This window comes from Condylura cristata, unplaced genomic scaffold (assembly GCF_000260355.1).
Source record: "Condylura cristata isolate star-nosed mole 26May11 unplaced genomic scaffold, ConCri1.0 scaffold00003, whole genome shotgun sequence".
NCBI classification, from domain to species: Eukaryota; Metazoa; Chordata; class Mammalia; order Eulipotyphla; family Talpidae; genus Condylura; species Condylura cristata.
The window spans coordinates 72,246,265-72,269,719 of record NW_004567104.1 but is presented as its reverse complement, the minus strand read 5'-3'; the positions used below and the strand labels follow the sequence as shown (position 1 = coordinate 72,269,719).

Below are 23,455 nucleotides of genomic sequence, written 5' to 3'. Positions count from 1 at the left end.
CAGCCTAACGGGCTTTCCTGTGAGGAGACTTAGTCTTCATGTACCTCTCGGAGAGTTTTGGCCCTCAGGTTCACAGTGTCCACTTTGGGGAAAACCCTGGTGAGTCTAAGCCAGTGATATTACCAAAAAGGCTTCTGTGGCTTTTGAACATGGGATTGTGCCTCCCAGTTATAACCTCTGAGTAAGGGCTGGAATGTGCCAAAGAGAATGGGCGTCTGAATGGTTGGTTGGTAAAAAATAAAATCCTGTAGGAGTTGCACTTGGATTTAGAAGGTTCTTGAAGAGAAAGCACAGCTTGAGGACTCATACACAGCAGCGAGGGCACCCCAAGGCACGTGCCAGCTACAGGTGGTTAAAGCCCCTCCTTTTTCCTCTCTTCACCATCTCCTGATGGCGTCCCGGTATTGTGAACAGCCTTGGCCCAGTTGTTCCCAGCCCCTTCCTGAGCCTAGAGAATAGCGCCTAGAATAATTGACTTCTGGCCTCATGTGTGGCCACATTTCTCAGGCTCCCCTGGGGAGGAAGAGTGTCTACATTGTCAGGTAGTAGAGTGACGTTTCAGTCACGGTAGCCTCAGCTTCATAGCACAGTGAGGCTAGCCCAGTGTTGAGGGTTTTCCTTGACTTACAAATAAAGTTCTCTGAGGAAAAAAATCCAGGCCTTAGTGTCTCATAGGTGCCATGCTTTACTTAAGTATCACAGCTTCTGCAGGTGAGTCCTGACTCCTGAGACCCTGGACTGTGGCCTGGCAGTCTGCTCGGACAAGCCTGCAGGGGGCGCTGGTGCGCCCCGGAGAAGTGGGAGTTCTAAAATGCTAAAATGCATGTGCTGTTTGCACACTGGTGCAGATGTCCCGGCATCAGCCTCTGGGTACTGATCAGCTTCCCTTCCCTTCCCACCTGGACCTCAGACTGGCTGTTGAGAAAACAGGTAGTAAGCAGACCCCCAGCAAGCACACAACAGGGGAGCCCGCTGGGGGTGGGGCTTCCCTCCAGGGCCCCGGCTTCCCCGGGCTGGGGGATCATCTGCGTCACTCACCTGGCTCTGGACCAGGCTGTCGTCAGGGTGACTTTCCTTTCTCTTGTGTAAATCTTTCACATCTGGTATCTCTCGTGCTTTGAATGTTGTACAAAATGGTTTCTAGACATTAGGAACAGGTTTTTAAATGTAGGAAAAGTTGGGAATAGCACTACGCCCGCCAAGTCCTGTCACCCACTTGCGCCTCTGCCACCTCCTGCCGGTTCAGTCTGGTCGGCGTGTAGGCTGGGGTGGGCCTGCGCACTGCATGCACCTGATGGGAGTGGCCTAAGGGTGGCACCGGCGCGGCCACCGCACCGCTGATCATCTCGCTGCCACCTGACACCCAGCTGGCCCCGGTTTCCGGGATGTCTCAAAAGCATCTGCATTTGCGGCCCAAATCAGGATCCAAAAGGACCACAGTTTGTTTGGGTGATAGGTTTCTTAAACATCTCTTCTCATCTCTGAGTTGTCTGTGCTCCTCCCCTCCCTGAACCCTTTTTCTCTTGCCAATACTTGAAAAGGCTAGTAGGTATTTTGTTCAGTTAGTGTGTGTGTGCGTGTGTGTTTTAAGATTTATTTATTTATACATACCAGAACTGGGGTACAGGCCAGAGGTGCAGGGTGAGAGGATTTACCAGAAAAAGAGTGGGGAGCAGAACAGGTAGATAGGCTGAAATACACTGCTGAGGGGAGCAGTGGGGAGACAGGTCTGCTGCACCCTGTGGGTCACTTCCTGGCTGGGGATCGAACTCATGCTGCAGTAGCTGCAGAGAGCTTCACAGTGCTGTGCCTTAACCCCTTGTGCCACCAGGGAGGCCCTCCAGTTAGTTTGTTTAATACATGAAAGGCACTATTAGCATGAAGAGAGGATTATGGGTATGTTCAGCCTACCAAAGGAAGCACCGTTAAAAACCTGCGCAAATAGCAGTCTTACCAAATATGTTTTGGTCTATTTTAGGCCATGTTTTGCAGAACAAGGCATAGAGAGTCTGGGACATTTCCTTCTGGAATAATAGCCCTGGGAAGTCACAGGATAGGAATGAAGAGTAGGCGTGTCCTGGTGTTGCAGGGCAGAAGTCCAGGGGCCAGCGCAGGGCTCTCTGTGGGCAGGTGGGTAGGCGGGAGGCGAGAATGAGATCTCGGGGATCTCATTCTTTCCCAGTGTCAGGAATCTGGAACATACAGGGTGGGTGTCAGAAGGTGAGAGCTAAGTTTTGTTTTAGTTCAGAATTCGTTGTTGACGTAACCCTGGAACGGTTCTAATACCAGCTCTGCTGTGTATAAGCAGGACAAAAAGATCTAGATTAGCAGATAAATGGGACCAGCGTTCCAGGGCCCTGATTTCCAATACTACTTAGTCAGTGTGTGCCCCCCCCTTCCCCATCCCCATCTTGTGGAACCTTTCCAGTTAACTGGGAAAGGGTAAAGCCTACTTTAACTTACCAGATGAGCTTTAGCATTTTCTGGCATTCTTTGGACACACAGGCCTGTGTAAGCCAGGATTATAAATCTTCTGTGCTTGAGGCATCAAGTAGCCTGGGAGCAGCAGCTACTCGAAGCTTCTGAGGAGAGGGACAGTCTCTTAGTCATTTTGTGCCCTGTTGAGCCTAGAATGTAATTGATATGTGCCCAACACTGACTTGGGGGACGAGGCAGTGGTGATTCTAAGGAAATATGGCTCATTTTCGAGACTTTAGTGACCACTGAATCCAAACATGTATCCATGTTTTGAGGATACATGAGGACAGGTTAGTCCTCGGAAAGGAGAAGGAGTTCTGGGGCTCTCAGCTCAACTTCAGTGTGTTAGGCTAAACCAGCACTGGTCTAATGAGGACTTGCTGACCGGAAATAATGAGCTGTGAGCTGAATACGTGGATGCAAAGGCTGTGGGAGGCCCCATCCAGCTGTCATGAGCCTAGGTGGGGTTTCCCTTTTTCTCGGGGAGACGTTTGTACCCAGCTGTACCCAGAGGCAGATCTAATTCAATACTTAACCTGGAGGCCTAAGGGTGCTGGGCGAGTGCTTGCCCCGAGAGAAAGCTCCGTCGTCTTGGTGCTTTCGAGCACAGAGCTGTGTGGGTGCAGTGGCTTCTTACCAGCCCGGCTCTGGCACTCGAGCAACCCGCCTTGAACAGGTTTGTTAGGGCCCTGGTGTCCTCATCTACAGCATGGGGGCGGGCGCCCCCTGCCTTGCTTGTTAGGAAGGGTGGGAGGGCAGAGCTGTGCAGCGTGAGGCTGCAGCTGTCAGGCAGCGTTTTTAATAGTGGCGACATCACCAGGGTCACCACCACCTCCAGGGCTACGAGTGGAATGGAACTCTGGTGGGTGGAGCCTCCTTAATCTTTTCAGGCCTCGGGGCAGTAGTTCTCCATATACAAACTTTATTGGCACCAACGGAGAAGACCTTTGGCATAACGGAATTGGGGAAAAGATTGCCAGTCGTGAAGGACCACATGCGCGTGCTGGCTCTGGTCCAGCTGAGAGACTGACACAACCACATACAACGGGGTGATGTGATGTGGGGGTCTCACTGCTGCAGGGACAGAGAGCTGACCGGGTGGCCCTGGCGAATTCCCCAGCGTGCTGGCTGCTGGTCATAGCGTGGACCCCCTCGGAGGGTGCCTGCTGCCCTGGGTCCCAGTCGACACCGGTAGCTTGCAGTGCCGGGAAGGCCACCCTGAGTCTGCCATGTGACAGCACTGTGCTTTGGTGTCGGGGACGACTTAATGATTTCCTTGTAACCTCCAATGAAGGCCAGACGTCACTTCATCTGGTGTCTCTTCTAGGGCAGCAGCCGTCTCCGTTCTGCTGCTGTGTCATCTCATTTGCAAGCGAGAGCAGGTGGTCTCGAGACCAGCGAGGCTCTTCTCTGTACAGAGTGGCCTGTAAACTTAGACTGTCTACCTGTGGGGAGGGACACAGCCAAGCTCCACCTTTACTTTTGTGTTTAGTGTAGAGCTTGAAAAGAGGAAAAAATAGGATGGACGATCGAGGGGGAGCATGAAGGAAAAGCCCTTGCTCTCTGTGGGCGGGTGCCCGTGTGATGGGCCTGAGCGCTCTGACCACCATTGGACAGACAGAAGGGGCAGGCTGCCGCCTCTTGCTTCCTGGGGCGCTGTGGGTGTCTCATGTAGTGTCCACACGTGACATGTGTCTCCTTTCCCCCCAGGGCGTACAGGACGTCCGCCTGGCCTACATTCAGTTTGCCCTTTCCTTTTTGGTTGCTGGTGACGACAGCACCATCGTGCAAGTGCTGGAGTTGAAAGGTAGGTAGGTGTGCCCCGCTGCACTGGAGGCCTGGCTGTCATTGTTTCTGCAGATTCTGCAGCTCCCCTTGTCCAGCTCAGTAGCCTGTAGCCTTTGCAGTGGCCGTGGGTGCTGAGTGAAGGCTGAACAGTGGTGATGGGCGGCCAGAGTGGTTTTGTGTCACTGGTACCTGGAACAATGGGGTCCCTGCTCAGGCTCTGGAATGCTGAGGCTCGTCCTGACAAAGACACAGGACCCACCCCAGGGTCTCGCAGACAAAGGAGGCCTTGTGACTCTGGGACGTACTAGATTTGTAGCCTTGGCCACCTGGCCTTCCTTAGTAACTGTATTGGAAAATAAACTATGTGTTCTATGACCTGCCGGCTGTTTCCAGAACAGCAGGAGGAGAGCTTTGAAGAATCCGGCTTGACCCCCTTCTGGGACTGTCCCCCTAGAGCAACGCCGGGCCCTTGTTTGATCTAGTAGGATCACTTGTGTTTTATCCAGAGGTTCACCAAGAGGCTAACTGGCAGGGCCTCCACCCGCACAGGGCCCGGCAGCTTCCTACGACCCCTCCTCCCCGCCCCCATCATGCTGTGCTCGGAGCTGGCCATGCCCCGCAGCTGCTGGACAGAGGGGAAACTTGTGCTGTGCTCGGGCAGGGGCCCGAGCTCTCTCCACCCAGGATGTGCCTGCTGGGTGCAGAGGATGGGCCGGGGCGGGGGAGGCCTGGTCTGTGCGAGGGCGGTGGGTGTGCCCCAGCACTGTGAAGGGGGTGCTTGCCTCGTGTGGGCGGCAGGTGGGCTCTCCTGCTTGTTGCCAAGTCCTGTGTAGGTGTCCTGCACTGCCAGTTTCTTCAGCAGTCCCCGGGCCGCCTCAGGAGCCTGGGCCCGAATTCCAGGACAGTGACTGGGGGCTCTTCACACCCGCCTGCGGCTTCAGAAGGCTGGGAGGCAGTCTGGCCCGATGCAGACAGAGTGCTTGGTCCAGCCATTCTTTGGCTGGTCTTTTATTTGAAAGAAATTATTAAGGGTGTGAGGAAAGGTTTTGTTAGTCAGAGAAGCTGAAAACGAGACTCTTCCTAAGTACCCACCAGCAGGGAATTGGTGAGCAAATTGAGAAAAAGTCACAGGGTGGAATTGGCCAAAAGTGACGTGGAAGCACGGCATAAAGCTTTCAGTGGTGTGTGAGTGGGTGTAAGTTTAGTTATCAGACTAAAGTGTGGTCCCACTTTCCCCCCAAATTAAATGCGACAGCGAGGACCCATCAGAAGGCTGGTAGTGACGCGGTGAGCCAGGGGTGAGCTGTGAGTCTTAAATTTTATTCTCCAGGCTGGTCTGTTGTTTTTTGGTTTGCTTTAAGAATACTGAATTTGCTTTTGTAGAAATTCCACGTGCCATTAACTCTGTGGAGAGCGGGCGACTTTCTCAGTGCTCGGTGCTGGGGCCAACGTGGCCTCCAGCTGTGGTGGTCGCTCCCCGGAGCCCAGCGTAGGCAGAGAAAGAAAATGCAAACTCACAGATCCCCCCACGCCCACCCCAGCCGTAAAACGAGGACCATCACCTCAGATGTCCTCTGGCAGGGCTGAGAGAAGAGCAAGCCCACCCTACCACACCTCCCTCGACGTCAGCACTAAGCTGACTACACTTAGTGCGTGAGAGGGAAAGACAACGAAGAAACTCATAAACCCCCTGAAGAGCTGCTCGGTCTGCTCTCAGGTGGTCAACGTCCACGTCGGGGCAGTGGCCATGCCCGTTGTGAGCTTACATAAGTAAATCACGTCAGGCTTTAAACACTGAAGAGAGTACATGGCATTGCTCGCGGTACCATTTAAGGAGTGGTGGTCTCCGTCTGTTTTCTGATTCAAGGTGCTTTTGAGTCTCATGTTTTGAACCTTTGATTTCCAGAATTTATCCCTTGCATCTTCAGCTCAGGCGTGAAAGAAGATAGGATCTCCACTGTCAACATGCTGCTGTCCACCCTGAAAGCCAAGGTGCGTGTCGGGTGATCAGTGTCTCTGGCGTGGTCACTCTAGTTCTCTGCAGGACCTGGAGCTGTGAGGGTCAGCAGTGTGGTGCTTCTGAGGGTGGAACGGCAACCGTTTCCCGAGCAAAAAGGTGGCGGGGCCGGTGAGCTGCTGGCCTGGGAGGTGCAGAGACCAGCGGGCCACTGTTCCACTCAGACGTTTACCCACAACAGGGAAGAGCTGTCGGTCCATCGCACGGGACTCACCGGACAGTGCACTCACATACCCAGCAACTGTTGTGTGATGTTGCATATTTTGCCTTCGGGAAGCCTCTTAAAGCAGCTTAAAACTTGCCGATAGAAGCTTAAAACTTGCCGATAGGACCACTGTCTTTAATACAGAAGCACTTCCGTGAACAATTAGAAAAACTCTGTGATCTTCCGAGCATGGAAGTTGTCAAAAGGACATGAACTGGTGCCGCACAAGGCTGGCGACCAGCGCCCCTGTACAGGCTTCCTGGGTCACAACTACGTGCTGTGGGCAGTGCCGAGTAGCCGCACGTGCATGTCCTGTGGGCAGCTTCTCACTTTCAGCAGTGTGTTCAGCCGGGGCGACAGGCTCAGCGTGGGTCACTGGCCGGAGGCTGCAGATGTGCTCGGTCGTCAGGCCAGGAGGCGCAGGGACCCTGTGGGCAGGGCATGGGCGGCTGTCTGCTGCAGCTGTCAGTAGCGCTGAGCTTGAGAAATCCTCACCTAAAGCAACTCAGATAACGAGGTACAGGGTTTTGTCACCTACCGAGTGAGAACTGACTGTTTAAAACAGTGATTTCCACACTCTAGGATCGGCTGTTCCTGGGCTTGTCGGCTGCTCTGGAAGAGGCAGGGCTGGCGGGGTGCCTCCAAGGTCTTCACCACGTTGTTTGACCTAGGAGTGGGGGCGGGTTGCTTCAGAAGAGACTTGAGGTACAGATACCCAGACTGCCTCCCCAGGGATTCTGGGGGGAGCCGAGAACTCTCCCCAAGTCCCCAGTCAGAGACACAGTGAAGGCCTCGTACAGGGACGCTCATGAGTCCGTGAGGGAAGGTGCGTGCTGCATAGACAGAAGCAGGGTTAAAACGGCTTAGTCCACGGATATAACCTCAGAGACACTCGTACAGATGCCCGATTGCCGGTGTACCTGGGGGCGGGAGGACTGAAAGATCATGCCGAAATGTTAACTGGGTCACCCGTGCTGGCGGGGATGTGGGTGAATTTCATTCTCCTCTGTTTTGCCAACATTGCTGCCATGAGCCTGCGTTCTTTTTATCATAACAAAATAAGGAAACCGTTATACTGAAAATAAGAATTGATTTCATTTGTCTTCCTGTTTTCAGGTAGTTCACAATAAACACATCACGAAAACCCAGAAAGTGCGATTCTTTACCGGGCAGCTGCTGAACCACATAGCCTCCCTGTACAGGTGGAATGGGATCGTCGACGTGAGCCTGGACGAGGTCAAGGTAGGCCACATCTGGCTTCAGGTGCCCCTCTGGGGCGGGAGCCTTGGGGTGGGAGCCAAGGAGTCTGAGCAGAGACGGCTCAGAAACCGCCTCTGTCTGATCTGCTTCTTTGGCTTGTGGTTATAGTAATTCTACACTTAATACCGTATAGTCTTTTTTTTTTTTAAAGATTTATTTATTCATACAGAACTGGGGTACAGGCCAGAGATGTGGAGGGTGAGAGAGTTCACCAGAGACAGAGTGGGTAGCAGTACAGGCAGATCGACGAAGTACACTGCTGAGGGGAGCAGTGGGCCGGTCAGGAGAGGTCTGCCTTGCCATGTGGATCTCCTCCGGGGCAGGCGGGGATCGAACTCATGCGGAAGTGGCTTTAGCTTCTCAGTGCAGTGCTTCAACCCGCTGCGCCACCAGGGAGGGGCCTGTATAGTTTTTTTTAAGATAAGATTTTTTCCCCCTAATCACTGAGGTATCATGACCTTAACCTTTTTTTTTTCTAATGTGAAAACTACTCTCCCTGAAGCTGGGGAGAGCTTCGCTCCCTCTGGCGCTCGCCTTGCAGGTTACCAGGCCCTGCCCCTCCTCTCCTCTCACTTGCCTTTCGCCTTCCATGCACCTTCTGGTATCCAGCCTTTAGCATTCCGAGGCTGCTTGTTTTGCTTCAGCACCTTGAGCGTGGGGCTCACAAGTCCCTCCCCTCCAATGTGCATCCTGGTCACGGCTGCCTGAGCTGCGGCCCTCAGGAACCGGCCACCCCGCTCCTCCGCATTTCACTTTCCGAACATGCACATGGCTGGAGCCGTGGGGCTCGGACTTCCTGTGAACTCCTGACTCACCTCCAGAACCTGCTGTGTGGCTGCCTTTTATCTTCGAGACTTGCCTGTTTTGAACATGTCCTCTCTGCTCTATTACCTGGAAGCCTCGGGGGCTTAATAAAAACACTCCCAAACATGGAATTTTATTCAGAAGAGCAAGAGAAATTAAGTCATTCTTAAGCTTGTTTAAAAATATAGGTTTAAACTTGCCCATCTTAAACGTATTTTACTTTTAATCTTGCTTGGTGTTTTCTGTATTTTTTTCTCAAATGATGCCAAGTGTTTAATGGTTTCTAAGTTTTCATTCGGCCCTTGATGTCCAATTTTACTCCATAGCTGTTCCTAAGTTTTATACAAGAACTTAGAATGCTGATCGAATTGTTTAAAACCTTCCTAGGCTTCTGCTGAAGATGCCGGCAAGACCATGGTGAGGGAGCTTGTCCACACTTTCCTAACGGACTTGTGCTGTTCGCTCAAGCATGGGATTAATTTTTATGACGCGTCTTTGGGCACCTTCGGCAGGTAAAGTGTCAGCAGATCCCAGCGCCTGTGATGGCCAGAGGCTCCTGTGGGGTTTGGGGTTGTGGTGGGCTACAACTTAAATTTTAGACACTGTCTGACCCCTTGGGGTGAGCAGTTAGGGCCAGAGAGCATCCCTCCTCCTCTGCCCTCAGGGCAGGGCTTTAACCCTCAGAGCACTGGGCTTAAACCCCGGGAAGGAAGAGACTCCTCACTGGGGCGCGGAGCCAGTGTCCACCCAGGGAGCTTCTGCTGTGCCTGAGAGCAGGCCTCTGCCCCTCCTGGAGAGAGGGTCCAACGTGGGCCTGCCACAGCTCTGGGTGGGCACCATTGTTACTTGAGCTTTCCACACAAGGGAAGTGGGCACAGAAAGGTCAGGTCTTCAGTGGTGAGGAGCAGAGCGGATCTGAACCCAAGAACTCTGGTTCCAAGCCCTTGTTCTTAACAGTGGAGCCACCCTTTCATTGCTTAGAGGTGGGCTGCTGACAAGCTAGGAGTTCACAGTTCTCTTTCACGGCCGCTAACAGTTTCGGTCATACTCTTGCAGGCTCTTTGCTTTGCGGTTGTATAGCTCTACCTCATACCAGTGTTTCCATTGTTTAAGGAGAAAATGGCCTCTTTAGATGTTTGTCATCCCATTGCTACCCTCCCTTGACAGTAAAAACAGTGGGTGTCTTCTCTGGTCATTGTAAGAGACCTTGGTGTTTTTTGCCCTTTGGGCATTTTATTATAGGGATAGAGTAGTTGGTTCGATTTAGTTTGAACCAGCTAAAAGACATGGCTGAATCTTTCAGAATGGGATAGCGCTGTGGGAATTTTTCTGTCTGCATGTGACTTTGGATTTTTTTGATTCTGAGGTGATTATGACTTACCATAACATTCCTTTTCCCTTTAACATTGTTTTGGTCACAAGGTCGCTTTCCTCATCAGTAATAGGAATAAGCTAACTTTCTGCTAAAATGTCACAGCAGGCTTTGATGTAACTCCATGCTTAAAAGGCACATCTTCCCCCCAAAGTAGAGCCATAAAATAGATGATCGCTTAATGAACATATTGAATCAGCTCGTGGGTGTGGGTCTGTTTAAATAAGCTGTGGCTTATGTAAATTTTTGAAGCCATTTACGTAAAAAGACAAATGTTTGTACTTAGGGTAGAGAAAGGGATTTTGTTTGTGAGGGAGTTGCTGGGAAGCTTTGAGAAACAGCTGTAGCCGCTGCTAGTTATACAGCTCCTGGCCTCGCCCTCTGTGCAGGCAGCCCCTGTGATGTTACTGCCTCGGGGAGGCTCCCTGTGGCCCTGTTCTGTAAGTCCCTCTACTGTCACATCCTGTACCTGGCTTTTGCTTTCCATGGTGAGTTAACACTATGCACGTTTGTTTGTTCATTACCTGGCTGTCTCAAAACCGTGAAAGCAAAGCCTGAGCTGCATAGGATTTTCAGTGCCTGTGGCTGCGCCTGGCACATAGCGGGTGCTGGGAAGGGCAGGCAAGCTTTCCTGAGGGCCGGACAGTGAATGCTGAGGCGTGGTGGGGCACGCTGTCTGTGTGAGCCAGGCAGCAGTGCAGCCGTGACATGAGCAGTGGCCGTCACCCTGGTCCAGTAAAACTCCGTTACCTGAGGCAGCGTGGTGGGAGTGGCTGCCAGCTCCTGGGGCGAAAGGTAAGAGAAAGAGTCTGGACTCAGACAGCTCTGACAGCTCAAGCAGATTGCTCTGTCCCCTGCTGCCGCATGCAAACCACGGAGATGGCATTAGTGCCGGCCTCGGGGAGACTGACTTGGAAAGTGCCACAGCTGTGGGTGCCAAGTAGCGACACTGTCAATGGCAGTGATGGTCAGTTTATTATTTGCTGTTGGTTGAGCTAGTACCTCTGTGTGCACGTGTGCATGTGCGGCATATTTTGCATTCCTTTTGGGTTTGCCTTGTTGACACCACCGGCTGTACTCGTTTTGCTCATGAAGTGTCCACATTGAGACTGCTCTTCTTCACTCACTTCTTGAAACCGGTTCGTGTAGGAGCCTTTCTGCTCTAGTCCATGTGTAGGCCATGGAAAGCTGTAAGGGTCCTCGAGGCCATGGCCATGGCATTCGAAAAGCCATTTTTCTGGACTTGGTGCTTCCGGCCTCTGGGGAGGGGGCAGGTGAGGGGGCCCTAGGCCCGGGGCTGCTTGCCTCCCTTTTCAGGTTTCCCTGCTTATTTCACGGTCGTCTTGAGAATGGCCCACACTGGGACAGGTTCAGAATATTATCACGCTAGCTTGTTTGTGTTTTTCGGCTTTATTAGCTCCTGTCAGCTGCTGGGTGAAGGCTAGGACTTTGAGGTAAGCCGGAAGTGGAGGCGGCGGGAGACCTGTGCGGAGTCCTGGCGCTGGGCCGCCTGTGGGGAGTGAGGTCATGGCACGGCGCTGGCCGTGTGCAGGCTGTGCTCTCTGGCGAAGAAACGCCTTCGTCTTGTCGGGGGAAAATGTGTTCTCTGTGATTCTAGGGCATACACACACACATACTTGTGAACTTGCTTTTACATGTGTGGTGGGAGGAAAGAGATCACTAACATCTCAGTGAAATTTTGAGTGGATTTTTTGTGACTTTGCCTTTTCTTTACACGAGCGTGACCTTCCCCACTGGCTAGTGGGTGGCCGGGCTGGATAATAGAATATTTTCTTCTTTGCACACATGAGTGTGAGTGAGGGGCACAAGGGATGGGGAGCCGCACAGAGTCTTCCCTGCCACACAGGGACTTCCCTGCCAGTGGGGACCTGGAGCCATGGTCATGAAAGTATCCCGCCTTCCCGCCTTCCGCCTTCCCGCCTTCCCCGGGGCACTAGGCCATCCGCGGAACGTGGGCTGTCGCAGCTCTTTCCGCAGCTTGTTTGCGCTCCTGAGCTCTGGGCCGGTGGTGAAGCGCCCTGCTGACTCCTGTCCTCTCTCCTCTCCGACAGAGGGGGAAATCTGACGCTCCTGCACTTCCTGTTGGGTTTGAAAACGGCAGCAGACGATGAGCTGGTAGCCGAACTCGTGGTGAACATCCTGAAAGTGTGCCCCGACCTCCTCCACAAGTACTTCAAGGAGGTCACGTTTTCCTTTCTCCCGAGGGTGAAGTCCACCTGGACAAATAATGTCAAACTGTTAAACAAGGTGAACACCGGTGTTGGGTGGGTGGGGGCGGGAGGCGTGAGCTGCAGGGCAGCGGCAGGTGGCGGACTGACCGCTGCACCAGCCACGCAGCCTGCAGCCTTCTCGGATGCCCGACTGTGAGCTGCAGATGGCGTACACGTGTCCTCCGCCTCTGGAGACTGCTTTTCGCGCCTAAACCATCGATGCCGCCAGCAGCCCTGCGCGCCAGTGGAGTAGCTTCGGCAGCCGGCGGGCAGTGCTGCCTGCTGCTGTGTGTCTTCCCTCGCCCCTGCTGGTGCTGAAACACCCGGGAGTGTTGTCTTCTGCCTCAGCCTGGGCTCAGCCTGTCTGTAAAGCAGACTGCCTGCGTGGTCTCTACGTCTCCCTGGCGCACCTGTGTGCAGCCCCTGCGCTGCTTGGCTCTTGGGGCCCAAAGGGTGCACTTGGCTCCTCCTTCTGGGGGAGGCAGCCTCTGGCCTGCAGCCGTGGTGGGAGGGGCTCTGGGCTGCTCTCCCCAGGGGGTGGGGTTGGGGCACAGGCCCGGTGCAGGTCCCCACCTTGATTGCTAGCTGCACATTCCTGGGGAGATCGCTGACGTCATTGAGGTTCCGTTTTGTCATCCATAGCACTTATTTTGACGCAGATCACGCCACCCCAAGGGCTGTCCTGAAGGGTGAATGAGATGGCCTCGGGCGGTGCTGTCAAGGTGGTCCCTGGTGGGTTGTATGTTGTTTCTAGCGGAGCCTGACTTGCCTTCAGTTTTCAGAGGCTGCCAGGCCGCAGGCTGAGTTCTGATTAAAAGGTCGCTGTCCTGGTGACCAGCCAATCTCGTGACCTAACTTGTCTTTTACACATGGGTCTTGGGATTAGTCTTCTGGACCTTTGTCACCATAATGCTTACATTGGAGTGGCTTCACAGCGTGCCTGCTGTTAGCCTTCGAAACGTCACCCCCAGCACCAGCTCATGCTTCTCTCTTCCGCTCTCTGTAGATCTATGAAGCCCAGCCAGACATCTCCCGGGCATTTCAGACCAGAGAGTTCATCCCTCTGCCGCGGCTCCTGGCGATGGTGATGGTGACCACTGTGCCCCTGGTGTGCAACAAGATGATGTTCACCCAGGCACTAAATGTAAGAGTTCCCCTGCTTCTAGGACTCTCTCTCAAGCTGCCGACCATGTTCGGGATTGTTCCTGTGGCGCTGCCCTGGAGGGTGGGGTGCTGTGAGTCAGTGACTCACACAGTCCCACCTGCCACAGCCCCACCCGGTGGTGCGGAGGCCGCCTCTGCGGGAGAAGGCGAACACGGGAAGGGGACAGTGTGGTGCGGCCCATGCGCGTCGCAGTCTCACTGGTGTGGGGTGTCTGGGGGGACTAAAACTGGTGTAGCACAGCCTTTAGTGGCTTAAGTTAAGTGGTGGTAACTTTTGGGAGAGCATTTACTTTGAGGACCAGCTGTTTTCAGGCATTTTTTGGAGGCCGTGTTCACGGGGAAACATAGATCTTAAATTTCACTCATTGTTTAGCATAGCCTGACTCTGAGGAACCCGGCGTCTTTCGCCCCCGCACCCTGGCTTTATGTGGACGGCTCTACGGCTGTGGGCCCGGGTCCTGGCAGCGCCTCCTAAGCCCAGGTGCCTCAAGACCTTGCTAGGGGAGGCCGGGTACTCAGAGGGCACGCAGTGCCTCGGGGTCTCCGGGGGTGGGGGGGCACCTTTCCACTTGGGCTGGGCAACTTGGGCACCAGCAGGACCAGGGGTGTGGCGGCGGGTGGTCCAGGCCTGAGTTGGCTCCACGGTCGTGAGCACTTCCTGTCAGATGGTGAGGATTCCTCAGATTGTGCCCTGGCACTGAGCATCCTTTTGATTCGAGCTCTTTGAGTGGGCAGTGAGGTTTGTACTGTGGGTGGTGGGTGCAGGGCAGAGAGAAGGAGGCCGGTGTGGGCTAGCAGGAAGGGCTTTCATCCTGGCTTCCGAGTCATGGTAAGTGGTACCGGGGCCCAGCTAGCTTGCGATCTGTTTGGTGGGAGACACAAAATGTTTTATCCTAAGGAGCCGCAAGAAAATAGAATTGAAAGGAGCGTGTCAGCTGCGGCTCCTCTGGGGCAAGGAGAGAGCTGCCTGGCCTGCTGCATTGTGCGTCCTTCCAGCTGGAGGTCAGGACACGCGCGCCTCCAGCCGGTGGTCGGGACCGCGCCTCCAGCACCTCCAGCACCTCCAGCACACCGCCAGCTCTCCCTCCAGGGATATTGTTCCAGGAGACATGTCTGTGCCCTTGGGGCGTCTGCGCCTGGGTGGAGAAGAGGTTGGCGGCTCCTCTGCTGAGGCTGCAGTGCTGCATCCCGGGAGCTCAGGGCCACGAGGCGGCTCCGCCCGTCTGCTGTGGGCGGGCTCTCAGAGCCGCCTGGGTCTCGCGGGAGGCGGGGCTGTGGTGCGTGGGGCGCATTTGCCTTTCCTTTTTGGCAGTATTTGAAAACCTTTAACTGCATGTGTTTTAGACTCAAAGAAGAGTGAATGTACTGTCCAAGTAGGAAATGGGGTGTTTGGGGCAGGGTCTGGGTTGTTGGCTGGGGCTTGCTCTGAGCCGTGGGGTGCCCGTGTAGACAAACCCGAGTTAGGGACTAGTGACCTGGGTGGGAGTTGCCATCGTTTAGGGTATTTCCTGTCGGGCACTTAGTGAAGAGGGCGCAGGTGAAGCGACCCCCATGTGAGTGTGTGCGTGGGCTCTTGTGCTTATCACACCAACCATTCATTGGAAAACCCTTTTGTTTCTAGCTGAGTCTCAACAGCCCTGCCAGTGTGGCTGTCTGGCACTCCCTGGATTGACAGGCTGGTTGTGGGGGTCTGGGCTGGGGCCCGTCCTGTGCGTCTGCCTGGCGCCCCCTGCTGCCCGCCCGGGAGTGCACGGACTGGCGGGAGCGGGCGCCCCTCTGCTGGGAGGGGCATGGGTTCCTGAGCGCTGTCAGTGCCTGTGACAAGAGGGGGTCTCGGAGCCTTGCTGTCACTCTGAATCCTTGTAGGGCGCCGGGGGGGGGCGGCCTGAGACGGCTGCACGTGCAGCTCACCATGAGCTGCCTCCCGACATCAGGAGCTTTTCCCTGAAACCCTCGATGGCATAAGCGCATTTATTGGTTTCACCCATCTTTCCCTCCTACCCTGCTGATGCTGTACGATCCTTCTGTCAGCACAAAGGCCAGGATCGTGCCCGCTGGGCAGCACTGCACTGGGCAGTCGGCTCCATGGCTCCGTTACCAGTGTGGGGTCACCGACACCGCACATTGGGGCGGCTGGGTGCAGCTGAGATCTTGCTGCTGTTGGGGCAGGCGACCCAGACAAACGTCTGGCCTGGGCAGTTGTCAGAGAAGCTCACGGGGACAGGCGAGCAGCGTGCCCACCGGCAGTTGCCAGGGTCGGATACTGGGGAGGTGAGGAGCCTGGCGGCTCCTGCGAGCTCTCTGAGTGGCCTGGGCAGGGGCAGCCTGGCAGGGCAGGGGCAGGAGCTGTCCGCCCAGGGCACGGGAAGTTTCCCCCGTGCAGCCTGATGACACCTGTGTGTGCGACTTTCTTCCCAGTTGGACAGCAAATCCGTGAAGCAAACAGCTCTGTCCCTTCTCTGCGGCGTTTTGAAGAGAGCTTTAAAAACCATTGACTACTGCCTGAGCGAAGAGGCCTGGCGAGGCTGGGGCGTGTACACGGCCGCCATGATGGAGGAGTTCGTGCGTCTCTTCAGAGAGGCCCTGAGCAAGGTAGGCACAGGGGCTGCTCGCCCTCCGGGGGGTTTCCAGGCTGTCTTCACTTGAGTCACAGTAGACGCGGCAGGGGACCCTGTGGGGCACAGGGTGGGCGTGAAGGGCAGCGAGGAGGCCTCACCGCTCCTGTCCAGGCGCCTCACTGGGGTGGGCTTGGGGAGCCCCTCTCCCCTCTCCTCCAGTCTGGTGAATGCGGAGGTGGTCTCCCTTGCCTGGCAGGTTCCCCGCCACCGTTGTGACATGTGGCTTTATCATTGCTTGCCTAGATGAGTCCAGAGCTTTGATCCAGCCGCTCTTGCGCACGCCCCAGTCCTCAAGTACCTCCCTAGGCATCTTCAAGAGCCTACAAAAGGCCTGCTCTCACCCCACCACCCTGCCTCTCCTCCCACATTCACACTCACGTTTATATAACTCACATGCGCCCGGTCACGTCCACTCACGGGCTTGCATCTCGCTGCTGCTTTGTGCTTCTCCCTGCTCATTCCTTTGTTCTCTCCATTGCTCAACGTGACTGGCGTCTGCTCTGTGCATTTTGTCTCGTAGATTGTGCCAGATCTCAACACCATCGTGTGGGTCTGGCAGTCACTTGTGAAGCAAGACACGAAGCCGGATGATAAGAAAGGGAAGAAGAAGGGCGAGCGGACTCCTGCTGCCACTCCTGCCACCATGGCTTCCCAGGGTGGTGAGGGCTCCTGTGGCCTCCGCGGGCGGGGTGGAACCGGCCACAGGGATGGCTGCTGGCAGAGGGGCCTGTGGAGGCCTCCCTGGCTGGGGGTGAAGCCCGTGTGCCTTGTTGCTTGGGGACAAGAATTTGAATGGAGTCACAGGTGGAATTTTAGCATCTGTTTAGAGGCGTGCCCGTGCTTGAGGCCACCACTGTTCCTCAAAGGACTTGAATGGTGGCTGCATGTCTCTGGCCTTCCCAGGGCGGGTGGGGGTGCTCTCTCGCTCAGCTTGTCACAGTGGGTACAAGGTCCCCCCATAATAAGATGTGTTAACTCAGTCCTTGTTGGTGGCCAGGCGATGAGCTTTGTGTCCGCCAGGCCGGGCCCTGCTGTGCCTCCATTGCCCAGCTGAGGACACAGCAGCAACGCAGCTTCATTGACCCTGCTGCGCCCGCTGCAGTGGAGCAGACCCTGGCGCTTTGACCCATAGTGGCTCCTTCCGTCGGGTTCCCTGCGGGCCTGTCTGCGGCTCCCGTGTGCAGCTGATGTGCTGCGGGCTCGAGTTGCCAAGCGGCTCACCTGCCACTGTTGCAGACGTCCCTAATTCCTCTTGTCTCATACTGGTTCAGACGACGCAGAGACCATTCTTCTGAAAGCGGCCCTGCTCCAGGTCATATGCCTTTACCAGAAGGTGGTGCCGCACGTGGTCACGCAGTACAACTTCGACTTCAGCAAGCTGCTGAAAGGTGCGTCTGAGCCGGTGCAGGCACGCCCCACGTGTGTGCCGGGGGCGAGGGAAGAGCCGGGGAGCCTGAGCAGGGCTGAGGACCAGGGCTGGCGGGCAGCTTGGCCAGCGTGCTGGCCCTCCAGCCTGGCTAGTTTTATTTGTTGAGATTTAATAGGCGGTCTTTCCTAATGAAGTGTCAGATGACTGCTTAGCAATGAAACAAGGGAGAAGCAAGAATTTGAGCTGCCCTCAGTGACTGGTTGGTGGATGGGATGAGTGAGGCCGACCCTCACGCCTCTGCGCGGGCCTGCAAGAGAGCACAGCCCCTGGATTCGCGCTGCCTCCTGCTCAGGCCCGCTGTAGAGAGGCAGGCACAGGCCGTGCCAGAAAAGCCTATCTAGGGAAACTGACTTTCCAACTGGGCCTGCCAAAATGCCTTGCAGAAGTGCCCCTCTTTCACGTTCTGTGAGATACCAAAGTGGTCATATACCCAGAGGCTGTGATTAGCTTTTTGATTGTTTGAGGGTGAAAAGCTCTTTGCCGTGAGCACATGTAACTTACTGGAATGCAGTCACTTAGAATTTAGTAGCCGTGTCCTTCCCAAGCAAAGGACCTGGAAACCAGGCCAGAGCACAGGAACCAGTTCCCAGCCCAGGGAGGCCGCAGTTCGCCCGGGGGCTGCTGGGGTCTGCGAGCGAGGCCGTCCCAGACGGGGTGACACTGGCGGCCGCACCTGGAGAGCAGCCTGCTGAGGGGGGCCTCCAGCCACGCGCAGAGAGGAAGGCTGTTGGGCAGCTAATGCTGGTCTTTTGATCGAAAGATTTGGCTAGTGTTCAGGAGCAGGGGTGTGTCGGGTGAGCGTGGTGGGTAGCGGGCAGAGGCACCTCGGGGACACAGCAGGGGGTGGAGCTCGCTTCCTTCCTTTATTCCCTCCGACCGACCGGGGCAGCAGCTGGCGGGCAGCCACCTCCTCGCCCCTTCTCATCTGTCTCCCCCTCTCGGCCTGCAGGCATCGCCTCCGAGCAGGGCCTTCGAGAGGGGGTGCCCCCCATCCTGCAGCACCACATTCTGCAGGTGGCCCTGGAACTGCCTGCCAGCAAGCTGCTGTGGCTGAAGGCCCAGGTAGGGGGAGGCTCCTGGTTTCTGTCTCTAGCTGACCTGCTGGGTTTGTGGACCCTCTGGCCTGGGGATTTCTGACTGGAGCAGGACCCTGGCGAGGCCGGGCCTGAAGGGGAATGTCAGCAGTTCTCTGTTTAGAGAGAGTTGTTCAGGGCACAGCCAGGCCATCTGTGAATCGCTTTGCTTTGGCAAATTAAGGTGCTTAATGTCTCCTTGACTGAAAATACATTGCTGGGTTTTAGCACGGTGGGGTAAAGTGTTTTTAATCTTGGCCATTTTATGTTTTCCTTGTCATTTTCAGACCTTTTGGGGTTGGCGGGTGGCCATTCCTTCTCTCTTGTCCTCACCTGGAAGAACCTGGGACAGAGGTGGGAGTAGACAGAAGCCAGACAGGGCTCGAGGCTGGTGGAGAGACCAGCGAGGCTGTGGGTGTCGTTTTCTAGATTTCTGTGTCTTGATGTCTTTTAAGACTTCCGGAATAGCATGACATTGAGCCATAAAGGGGACTCAAGGTGCAACCTATGTGTTTGGTTTAAGTATGGGGTGCTATTACCCCATCTATCCAAAGAGGAAAAACGACCGAGCAGAGTTAGGCATCATCCCTGGTTTTAGCTGTCGAGGTGACCTTGACAGCCTTGGGTCTTAGTTACCCTGCTGTGGAGCACCAGTAGCACAGGGAGCGTGCACGGCTTCAGCAAGGCAGGCTTGGCAGTGGCCTGCGCCCTCTGACCTCTGTCTCCCCAACCCTGTCAGGTAAGCCTCCCTCGCAGCTGAGGGGAGCTCAGGTGCCGCAGTGCTCGCGTCCCTGTTCCTCTGCCCACTGTTACTGCTCCAGCTGCCGTTGGGGGTTTGGGGTGAATTGCCTAACTCCTGAGGTGCCTCGTGTTTGAGGGCTCAGCTGTCTCGCCAATGTGTAGTCAGGACAGGGCGAGGGGCAGGCCTGGCAGTGGCCGGAGCATGCTACACCTTTGTCTACAAGCCACGGCCTCCTGACGTGTATCACATTATATGGTTCAAAATCCAGGAAGGCCCAGATGCAGAGATTATTGGAGGAGAACGATCTGTGTTTTATTTGCTGATGAAAATGTTTGTGACCAGTGGCCACTTGCAACTCAAGTCATCAACCAAACTCCTGATCACAAAGGTGAGCGCCCGTCCGCCAGAGCCTCTGCATAGCGCCCCACCCCACCCCCACCCCACCCCCCGTCCCCCTGACTGGGCGCTCACTCGGTTCTCACCAGATCAGGGCTGTCTCGGGACTGTTGAAAGCTTAAAACGACTTGTGTTTTTAAGCATGGCTGCATTCCCGAGCAGGTGCGTGGTGACCTGGGAAAGGGGTGGGCTTTGAAGTCCTTTCTGGGGTCGGTGTCTGGTTCTGCCCCTTCCTTGGGGGTCCCTGGGCAGCCTTCTTCACCTGTCCCCTTGGGGAGTGGGAGTCATGCAGCTGGAGGAGGAGGGGCATGGTGAGCCATGCAGCCATGCCCAGCGCGTCTGGCTGCCAGCGCTCAGAGTCCAGGGAAGGGCACGAGCTCTCGCGTCTCCTCTGCTGTCTTTTACTGAGTGCTCCTCTTTCCGGGCCTGCAGCATGCCCTGCTGGGGCAGCAGGTCTCGTCCTTCGCATGCGGTACAGCAGACACGTGGGGCGGGGTGCAGGAATCACAGGGTGCCGGTCACCGCACTGCCTCCCCTTCTTACCTGACCTAGGACATGAACACCTAGGTCTTGACCTCGGCGGGTTGCCATTTCCTCCGGGTTCTGCAGGCTGAACCGGCCCCAGCCTGAGGCCGTGATCCCTGACAGCGGTCGGTAGGAGGCCGTCGTGTTTGCCCCGGTGCCCTCTGTGGCCGGACTTGGGTGGTGGCGCTGCTGCACCCTCGTCTTCTAGCAGGCCGGTGTGGGGTGTCATTCATCGCCCACCACTCAGGTCACACCTGATGGCAGTTCTGCTCTCTCGGGAGTGGCGAGTGCGCCTTGCCAAGGCCGTTTGAGATGGTGACACATGAGTGACTTGGACGGTTCCATACAGGCTGAGGTCAGGTAGCGGCCAGGGGTAGAGTTGTGCACCTTTTCCTGCAGCTCTGTGAAAGCCCCTGCAGAAAATCGGGCTCCAGAGCAGCAGCTGACCTGTCCCCTCCACGGTCTGGGAGTCGGGGGTGAGGAGCCAGAGCGGCAGTCAGGCAGGCTGTCCTGGCCTTGGAGCAGCGCTGCCGCTGCCCTCAGTGGTGGGGTGCAGCCTAGGAAACGAGCTGTTAGAGTAGACCTGGGGGTGAACCGTGAACCGCCTCTCCACCCCGGGGTCACTCACGCTGGAGCGCAGTCCCCCAAAGCAGGTCCGTCCTGACTCCTCCATGCCTGCGTCTGGCAGGTCCTGCGGGACACGGGGGTGTTTGAGCACACCTGGAAGGAGCTGGAGCTCTGGCTGGCGCACCTGGACAGCACCGCGGGCGCGGCCCAGGAGGCCGTCATCCAGTTCCTGGAGCACGTAAGTGTGGACCTGCCACGGGGGCGCAGGTGCGGGACGAGCCCGAGGGTGCGGCCTGATGACAGGTGCCTAGCCTCCGCCGATTAGGGCCTGTAGTGTGGGAGCGCGTGGCTGTGTGCTGTTTGATTTTTTTTTTTTCCTGGAATTTGTGTGTGAAAGGGGTAGGGGTTTATTAAAAACAATGTTGCATGCTGAAAAGAGAATTTAAAGTTACACAACAGTAAGTTCCAACTTGGCAGTGATCGTTCACCGGAAGGCTGTCAGGGGCTGGGGCAGTTTTTCTGCTTCACTTGTGACCTGGCTCTTTCCTGCCCAGGTTTTACTGACATTGGTGGCGAATCCCTATTTGTACACAGACAAAGCCTCTGACTTTGTCCAGGAAGCCAGCACGCTGCAGGCCACCTCGACGAAGCAGGACGCCGATGACGCCAGCATCCCCATTTCCCACATTGACGGTAGGTGCAGCTGCCGCCTCTCTGGACGTGGCGGGGCCCGCATGTGGGGGACGTCTCCCTGGTCAGACGGCTGCTCGGGACACGAGAGCTGCGGGCCTTTTTTTCAGCTCGTACAATGGGAAGTAGGTGCAAGCTGGGTCCGTTTCACTTGTGCCGTTTACTTTGTGCTCTGTGCTGATCCAAGTTCTTCACAAATCTCAACCCACGTAACCTCAGAAACAACCCCGAGAGGGTGTTTCCACCCGCATCTCTTCTGTGGTTAAGCACAGAAAGGTTCAGTGACTGCTCAGGTCATACAGCTCAGACCCAGCGTCTGCATTTGAACCCTCCAGTCGTGCGGTAACCCTCACACTCTTCGGCTTCTCAGAATGTCCAGGTTTAACCTGAATGCCCAGGTTAAAGCTTCTGGCCTTCTCCGTGTTACTTGAGGAAATGTCTACCTGTTTTTTATCATCTGAGCTGGATATTGTTCATTTTGCCTGGCGAGGACCTGAAAGTTTTACAGCAGTGTCCCCATCTGTTCAGAATGAAGCTTTGTGTGAGCTTTTTATTCCAAGAGAAGTTGAACTTTGATTTCTCTCCTTGCGACATCCTCTTGCCGACCCCTCCCGTGGGGTGCTCGGCAGGGGGTCTTCTGTGGCCTGTGCGCTAGCCTGACCTCTCTTTGTGGCTCAGATGTTCTCGATATGGTGGATGTCCTGGTGGAGGGCAGCGAAGGCTTGGATGAGGAAGTCGGATTCTCACTGGACGAAGACACGATCCTGCTCACGTTCCCGTTCAGTGCAGTGGTCCCTGCCGCCCTGGAAGCCAGGAATAAGCTGCTCCTTGGGACAGAAAATGAAGCAGGTACCTGAGTGAAGGCAGGAGGTCCTGGCATCAGGCCAGCTGGTCCGGGTGGGAGGTGGGGTTCCAGGAGCTCTGAAAAGTGGAGGCAGCAAGGCGCAGCCCCACCGTGGAGACAGCGACTGGCCGGGCTGAGCGTGCAGGGGCAGGAGCTGCCGGGAGGCAGGTCGTCGGCAGGAAGGGTCAGACGCGATGTGCCTGCCTGCTGCCCGGACAGCTGCAGGGCCACCCGCGGCTTCTCTGGGCCTGTTTCCTGGTGCCTTGGTGCTCAGGTGTGAGCCCGTCATACTTGCTGGCAACTTAGACCCAAGGGAGCGCTCACAGATCGCACGGTGCCACACGTCAGGATCACCCAGACTTCGCCGTAGTAACAGACAAGCCCCCACACATTGCTGGCATCATGGGTAAAGGTCTCCCTTATCCGTGGCATCATCCAGTACAGTGCGGGGGCTATCCTGGGTCGCCCCCATCTTGTCACTGGAGTAGCGAATGTGGGGCCTGGAAGGGACCGAAGCCTGACTCCGCTAGAGCCTGGTGCTGTGTGGAAGTGGAAGGGTGACCCCCACGCAGGGCGTCTCCTGGCCGGCTTGTGCCTTGTTCCAGCTCTCCACTCCCGGGTCTCAGCACTTGAGGTCTGACCGATCAGGGAGCGTGGCACGGCCTGCCTCCCTGCGGGTGGGTGTCCCCAGGGGGAGCTGGCATGACTGTCCCCGGGTCCTGGAGGTGTGTGGAAGTTGGTGTCTCTGAGGGGTCACAGGAGCCAGACCCAGGCAGCTCTCTCAGAGGTCTCTGGTTGCTTTGCAGGAAAAAGCGTCGTGGCCTATCTGACTGCCGTGCTGACAGACCTCCTCCATAGCCAGCGAGACCCCCTGGCCCTGTGTCTTCTGCTTCAGGCTTATGATAAGCTGGAACCCCCACTCCCGGCTTGCTGCCATCAGCTCTCCCGCTTCAACAGCTACTACCGCCTCTGGATCCCAGAGCCAGCCCGGGAGACCTTGGTGAGCACCCTCCGTGGCGGGAGCCTGGGTGGTGAGCCAGCTGTGGGCAGCACCCTGTTGGCTCAGTTTTTAACTCTCTCCTGTCCCCTGACCCCCCGGCCTGTGAGAGAGGAAGCTCAGTGGTCCCCCCAGTTCAGCCGGCGGGAAGGACATGAAGGACTCAGTGTGTGTTTCTGTGTATTTGTTCAGTTTTGGTTGCACTTGGAAACCAGGCAGCTCAGCCCCACCCCCCCCCACCCTCCCCACCCCCCC

At 56.1% G+C, this 23,455-nt stretch overlaps 1 protein-coding gene across 3 annotated transcripts in view; it reads left to right on the top strand.

The window, feature by feature from the left end:
• Positions 1-23,455, top strand: part of URB1 (URB1 ribosome biogenesis 1 homolog (S. cerevisiae)) — a 66,000-nt gene that overhangs the window by 19,575 nt on the left and 22,970 nt on the right. For 2 of the 3 annotated variants that reach the window (XM_012732280.1, XM_012732270.1), the window contains exons 5-19: positions 4,189-4,285; positions 6,173-6,258; positions 7,605-7,730; positions 8,940-9,064; positions 11,997-12,192; positions 13,162-13,299; positions 15,738-15,911; positions 16,458-16,596; positions 17,209-17,325; positions 18,316-18,428; positions 19,450-19,569; positions 20,791-20,907; positions 21,224-21,362; positions 22,038-22,208; positions 23,010-23,203. In XM_012732280.1, the coding sequence (XP_012587734.1) occupies positions 4,189-4,285; positions 6,173-6,258; positions 7,605-7,730; positions 8,940-9,064; positions 11,997-12,192; positions 13,162-13,299; positions 15,738-15,911; positions 16,458-16,596; positions 17,209-17,325; positions 18,316-18,428; positions 19,450-19,569; positions 20,791-20,907; positions 21,224-21,362; positions 22,038-22,208; positions 23,010-23,203 (2,052 nt within the window). The remainder of the gene's footprint in view (positions 1-4,188; positions 4,286-6,172; positions 6,259-7,604; positions 7,731-8,939; positions 9,065-11,996; positions 12,193-13,161; positions 13,300-15,737; positions 15,912-16,457; positions 16,597-17,208; positions 17,326-18,315; positions 18,429-19,449; positions 19,570-20,790; positions 20,908-21,223; positions 21,363-22,037; positions 22,209-23,009; positions 23,204-23,455) is intronic. The other variant, XM_012732276.1, reaches the window with a different exon arrangement.